Raw genomic sequence first — 7209 nt, 5'->3', positions numbered from 1 at the left:
GTCATCAATGCATGACCCATGAGATACTTGTGGCTTGCCGCGCTCTTTGATAACGCATGAAGTGTAGCTTAGTGCTCGCATGTCTGGCTAAAATGCCAAATGTGGACCACAGTGTGTCAGCGGTTGAAGATCCCTGCACTACCCCAACCAATTGTGGCCTTAGGAGCTAGGATGCACCTGGCTCAGTTCACTAAGATTAGATCTGCCAAGGGCAATAGCTTTTTTTATAAGAAAGGCTGGCAAAGGTGCTCATATCTGACTTGATATGTTATTTTTACACTATAAATTCATAGCTTAGTTGGTAAAGCATGCGTCCGACAAACAAGACACCAGAGGTTCAAATCCCAGCGAGGGCAGAGATGAATTTTCCTTTCCTGAATCATTGATATCTCCTCACTCAGCCAGTTTCCCCGTATCTGTCGTGTTAACAAGGGATAGTGACGTCTTTCGTCTCAAACTGAAATTACTCTCATTCATTTGAAGAATCAAACAAGGTACACTTGAAGCATTTTCAGATGGAATTATGAAAAATTCCAGCACCCCGGATTATCTAGAAATAGAATTTTGAGATTCAAATTGCGACTACTATATGAATCTTTTTTTTTTTTTTTGGAAAATGACAAAGAAATGGGGACAATAGAAACGCGGTAGAGCGTCGATTATTTAAACACAGATCAACCGAAACATTGTGTAACCGAAAGTGTTCTAGTTGGCCAATTCACTGTTTTGAAACGGCAATGAAGTGGTTTGAACAAGAATGTCCAATTTCTGTTTTCAAAATGTTTGTGAGATTTAGTGGTAAAAAAGCAAGTCTCGGGACTAATTTTGGACTTCTGTTCCTAAACTGTAGGCTTACTTTAATGGCCATTTTGAACTTGTAAATTTAGGCTAGTCAGTTCTCTATATTGTTTGTAACACGTGTGACACAAAATGTACGAGTTTAATATCACTGTTTATTTATATTGCTCCTAGGACACTGGTACAATTCCTCCTCCCGTGAATGATCGGTTATCCAAAAACACCATGTCGCAATTGTTTCGGATAATCAATGCTCTAATGCAGCGGTTCTCAACCTTTTTTGACTCGCGGAGCCCTGTAAGACTATTTTACATTCATTCATCAAAGTTACTGATTTATAATTATAAGCATTTTTGAATAATTTTTCCCAAATTTACTGGTTTTTTTTTTTCTGGAGCTGCCGCAGAGCCTCTGAGGAGTTCACACGAAAATAAAAAGCACCAGTTGTGAGAACTGCTCTAATGTAATACATAACAGGGGATACGTGTGTAAATCAGGAACTTATCAAAGGTGGTGCACTGATAAGTTTTAAAAAAAGATTATATGAATATTATACAAGACAAAAAAATAAAGTGAAACATGTCACAGCTGGAACTAGGAAGCAGAAATAAGGGTTGAGTTTTTGACGTCAAAAACTGGTTTAAACTGTCAAAGAGCCTGGGTGTCTCTCGGTTCCTATCACTATTACAATAATTTAAACATTAATTGCAATTTTGAATTTTTTGACAAAAAGTCTAGAACATAAAAAAATATAATTTTATGTTCCATTTTAATCTAAACTACTCATTACCTGTGTTTGATTTACAAGTGAAAAACAGCTTTTATTTAAAATATGTGATAGGCATCTGGGTTAGGTTTCCGAATTTTAACATGTACTTTCAATCAAAGCAGAGCTGGCAGGACTTGATACCCATAGCATTGTTTTGGACTTTTAGATACAGCTTCAATCAGAAAATCATTGCATTATAAATGCTAGTAAATATACCATATCATAGTATAAAAGTAAGAATAACTAAGTGTTTGACGGAGAATAAGTTACAGGAGTTAAGCATCATACATAAGCCAGCACTGCCAAATTAAATGGCATTTTAGTCCTACAATGTAGTATTTTGAATGATAAATGTATTGTAATGTTATTTGCACAATAAGGGTATTGTTTTAAGTATCTCAGTGATTATCTCTCTCGATAATTTAATAACAGATATCATCATTACATATACGGTGTAAAAGAACTTTTTAAACACCTATCTGTTATAAAAAGAATACAGCAGATGTTTATATCTATACACATATATAAGAAGTTAAAGAAATTTTAGAAGGTCGAGAATTATCATGAATTTTGAATACCAAATCATTCAAGTTTTTCCTTCAGCGTTTATGCTAAAAAAAATACAATTTAAATAGAGCATAAGAAAAAACTTGTCCAAAATAATTCTGTAGAGAGTAGGATATTACTTTACAATCATATCAAGTATTAATTCTTTGTATAACATTGTCACTTTAAACATTACATGCAATTAATGTATTAACAATGAGAATTTTTATATTGAAAAGCAGTATTTGAGGTTTTTTGACAGGGGGTTTCTGACATGACAGCTTAAACCATCAAAAACTTGCCAACCCTGGCAGGAATGGAGGAGGGAACCCAGACGGACAATCACCCCAGGCATCAAATTTCAAACAGAGCGAGAAAACTACCCACCATTATAAAATCATTGAATTCCAACCATTTAAAAAATAACCCAGACCGAGTAGTACCCTTACATCAGGTTAATAAAGGATTTTTAAAAAAAACATTTACGCTAAATAAAATAAAAATACATATTGTATTACTGACGATATATGAAATACACTTAAAATATGATACATAATAATTACAATAGTATATAACAATCCAAAATTTAAATAAGAAAAAAAAATACAAAGAACGAATCCAGATACTAGATACTATAAACTGCCTTCATGTGCAGATCAAAAAATCCTACTAACCCTAGTTTGGTGAAAATTGCCAATATGGCAAGACAAACAGTCACCTGCCATCAGTGTTAGAATAGCTTGAATAAATGCAACTTTTCAAATGAGAACACTTTTATAAGCACTGTAAAATATTAAAAACATTGGGTATTTCAGAAAAAATATACTGGCCACAGACCCTTGAGAGAGTTTGGGGTAAAAGTCAAACTCTCTAGTAGTGTATACATGATTAACAAAGAACAATAACATAATACAATTATGATCTAACAATTATTAACCCTGCAATCACTAGGGTCTCAGAAACGTAGGCATACAGACAGTTAGCATTGTTATTTTAGTTAGTATTCTAGGGTTAAAGACATATCTACTACATGGCCTTGCAACAAGTGCGAAAGACAATATGATCAAAAACAAAAAGAATGCAAAAATGACTTCAAAATAAATTGTACGAAAGAATCCCTAACCTCCCTTAAAAAGGTTTCGCTTAGCTCAATGAACAAGTCCAGAACATTTCTGGGATTTCATCATTAAAATGGTTAGTAATGATGAGAACCAAAAAATACAACGATTCCATGACTTATGAACATGATCCCTAAATTATTAGTCATTAAACACTTGCAATTTCATTTTGTGCTCTTAGCAATCACGTATAGAAAATTTTAGGCACCAATGTAAAATTTTTTTTGCCTCTATTCCAAGGTGTAGCTTTCATGAACATATTGCCCTCCTCATGCCAGAAGCATCAATGTGCAAATTTTCACTTTTTGAGTATCACCTGGTTGGATCCTTTATTTTGTTAAGTTTGCCAGAAACAAGAATGTTTAACCTCTTTAGAAATACGTTACAAAGCATTTTAGGGAAATGACACTCAGAGTAAACATTCAAATGCCATTTTCCCCCCGTTTTGGAAATTTGCATACTCATGCTTCTGGCATGAGGGGGACAATATGGTAAATAAAGTTTGTATCCCTTGAGTACCCGTAATTTTGCAATTAAAGATGCATAAAAAAAAGGGGAAAGAAATGTCTTATTGGAAATTTCTTTGGCAAATATAGACAAGCTCAGTCTAAGATTTGCCTAAGGTATCAAATATTTTGATTCTGACATCGTAAGTCAGGGCGCAGATATATAGTCATCCAAGAACAAGACGAAACTTGGACACAATGTCACACGATTTTATTAAATTCTTTTAGATAAAAACGATTGGGCATCGAGAATAGCTCGTCAGCAACTAAGCTTTCCCATTTAGCTGGTCCAAGAAAAAAATAGAATCGTCTAACACAGTGTTAATTTGCAGGCTATCACGTGATGACACATTCCACATCAAAGAAAACATAACACACAAAAGGGAAAACCAGAGGAACTTTTTTTTGGAATTGCAATGGGTGACCATATATGAATCTTGCTTTCTGAGAATGCATTTTTTTGGGCCTGATTTTTTAGCGATAATTGGCCACTTTGCTTTGGCATCATATTCAGTGAGAATTACTGATTGTTCTTACTTGAAATCCTGATACCCCATATTTTTCCTAAGAAAATGTGGTCAGTCTGGAATTGCAAGGACTGAAAGAGTATTTTTTTTAGGGATTTTTCATTCAAACAAAGCACAATTTGAGGACTTATACTTAGGAATTTTTCTATGAAGATACGGAAAATAAATCAGAAGCATTAGCACCTGCGTTTCCCAAAATAGGCGATAGTGCCCCGGGAAGAGAAATGAAATAGTCTCTGGGGCATAGAAACTGCGGGTACAGCATAGGATCTACTTGAGTTGGGGAGGAGAAATAAAAAATAAAGGGGGAAAATTTGAAGGGAGCCATGGAACAAAAAGTTTTAGAAACTATGGTCTAACACAGCGGTTCTCAACTATTTTTGACTCGCGGAGCCCGTAGGCCCATTTTTTAATTATTCATTAAAGTTACTGATTTATTTTTTACTATTTAAAAATATGTATAACTATTTTTTAAATTTTACTGGTTTTTTTTAATTTCCTCGAGCAGCCGCGGAGCCCCTGGAGAGTGCACAAGGAGCCCCAAGGGCTCCACGGAGCACCGGTTGAGAACCGCTGGTCTAACATAACATCACCAAGTCTCATCTTGCAATTGTAAGACTATATTTAGTCTATACAGTGAAACTGTTTCGTTCTACCCAAAAATTAATATAACACACACTCACTGGATTTAGCATTTGAATTAAATATAGAAACACAATACAACATTCACATCTTGAATCTAGTAGCAACTTTCGTGTGATGTATTTCTCGAAATAAATGCCACAGTGAGAATTAAAAACACTGAAAAACAATTGATAGTATTAGTAAGTGGTGCCTCTGTGTATCCAGTGCCGTCTTAATGCATGGGCCCACCCAGGCTTCAGGATAATGAAATGTGATCAAGATTTTTCAGATTAAGAATGTGAATTGGTATGCATGCATTTCTAGTTAGGGGGGGACCTACAGACTGACTTGCCCAGGGGTGCCCATGATGCTCTCAAGACAGCCCTGCATATGTATCTTCTGCATCTTTCTATGGAACTTAGATATATGAAAATCTATTTTCATTTATACTAGAAACAAATATTTATCGAGAAGTACTTGCTATGTGACCAATATTAATTACAAATAGTTGGAATATAATTCCAATAAGCTCTGATGTCATATACAAAACATATAATTTGCAGTTTTTTTTTTTACCGAAATTTTCAGGATTGGCTCTTTTAAAATACTATAATGCATGCACCCAACAATCGTTTTCAAAAACACAAGCACCACAGTACTTATTCAGAGAAATAAGAGTAAAGTTAAAAATACAAATCAAGACATTTGAATTAAAAGCTCCAAAATACAAGCAATTCACACAAATTAAAATTCTGAAGGGGGAAAAAAAATTACAAAAATAGTTCTATGGTGATTGTATCTAAAAATGTGTTGATAGACAAATGTATTAAGGTTGATGCAACCTTACTCAGGCATTTTTTGAAAAATGTTTCTAAATAAATTACAGATAAATTGAGAATGAATATTGTTTTAACCACTGCACATGAGGCACTCATCAGGGTTCTGCAAGGAGCACACAATCTCTTTCATCTTGTCGTCCTCTGTGGTTTCGCCATTCTCTTTGATGCCATTGACTTTGCCAATCACATCACCATTTGTAATAGGCTTTTTCTGCTTCAAAGCAACTCTATCGACTGTGAACTGTATGGCATTTGCAGCTGGTTTCGTTCGAAGGTAGTACATTCCTGTTTTCAAGCCCTAAAAATGGAAACATAAGTTGTATAATTGATTAATGAAATATTATAATTAGCTAATTAACCATAATTTCCATGTACAATATACAGATTATTGGTAAAATTTAAAAACTAATTATATTAGTAAAAGTAGGGGGGCCACAAAATGTTGTACTAAGCGGGAAAACATTCTAAGAGAAATGTTGGTTACAAACTGGATCCACTGCATAGGCTGGTAGCTTACAGGATTATGGGCCTCCTCACACAGGAATACTCAAATTGATCTTGAGTACCCTCAACTTGAGAGTCGAGTTGCCAGTTCTTCCTCGCATGATGCTACTAAACAAAATCTGAAAGCCTGGGAAAATGAGTAAATACGACGGTGTTTAGTTCACCTTATTTTCCTGTACTTCATAAACCGAGATAGAAAAAACAGGGTTCATACAAAATTTTCAAAATGAAAAGTAAGGAGTTTTTAAGGACTTTTTAAGGAGTTTCAAGCAGTTTTTAAGGAGTCATGGCAAACTTCATAACTTACAAGTTTTACAGCAAAAAAAAAAGGGCGGGGCACATATGCAAATTTATTTTGAATTTGCAAACAAACTTTCCCTCTTCTCAAAAATATATATATAGAAGTGGTTCAAAAATTACAAGTTTTGATTTGTTACCCGACATCATAAGAATTCATAAAATAATCAATCCACATACATGCTTTCTGTCATCACCAAAGTGTTCTAAAACCTTCAAGTGTTAGTCAAAAATATAACTCATAACAGCATCACATAAATTCTAAAAATTCTAAAAGTGATATTCATTCTCCCTCCAATTATTCAAAATAAAAACCACAGCCAACAGATTTTTCTTACAAAATTATTTATATTTGCAGCAACTCTTCAGGGCTCATATAAAATTTTCAAAATGAAAAGTAAGGAGTTTTTAAGGTGTCATGGGGCCACGCCCCCTCTGAAAAAAAATAAATAAAAGAAGCCCACAGAAAAACAAAAGAAGCCCACATGTGAATTGATTTTCATTTAATTTCTTTTTCAATGTTTCCAAGACTTCAACTTTCAGAATAAAGGGTATGAGGGGTAGCAATTTCAGCTGAAAAGAAAGAGATATGCCGTGACTGTACGCATGAGTAACAAGCGACAAGAGAACACAAATTTGAACAGTAACAGAGCATGATGATCAAGATTAGGTATTGAGAAG

General features: G+C 34.3%; 1 protein-coding gene across 1 annotated transcript in view; it reads right to left on the bottom strand.

The window, feature by feature from the left end:
* Positions 1–2605: 2605 nt before the first annotated feature.
* Positions 2606–7209, bottom strand: part of RnrL (Ribonucleoside diphosphate reductase large subunit) — a 38967-nt gene continuing 34363 nt past the window's right edge. The window contains exon 18 of the mRNA XM_089248484.1: positions 2606–6025. Coding sequence (XP_089104610.1) covers positions 5798–6025 — 228 coding nt within the window. The 3' untranslated portion in view covers positions 2606–5797. The remainder of the gene's footprint in view (positions 6026–7209) is intronic.

This window comes from Pholcus phalangioides, unplaced genomic scaffold (genome assembly GCF_987345545.1).
Source record: "Pholcus phalangioides strain wild (caught in Gottingen) unplaced genomic scaffold, Ppha-v1.0 ptg000003l_1, whole genome shotgun sequence".
NCBI lineage: Eukaryota > Metazoa > Arthropoda > Arachnida > Araneae > Pholcidae > Pholcus > Pholcus phalangioides.
The sequence above is the reverse complement of the archived record's forward strand: the minus strand, read 5'-3'. Positions and strand labels throughout refer to the sequence as shown.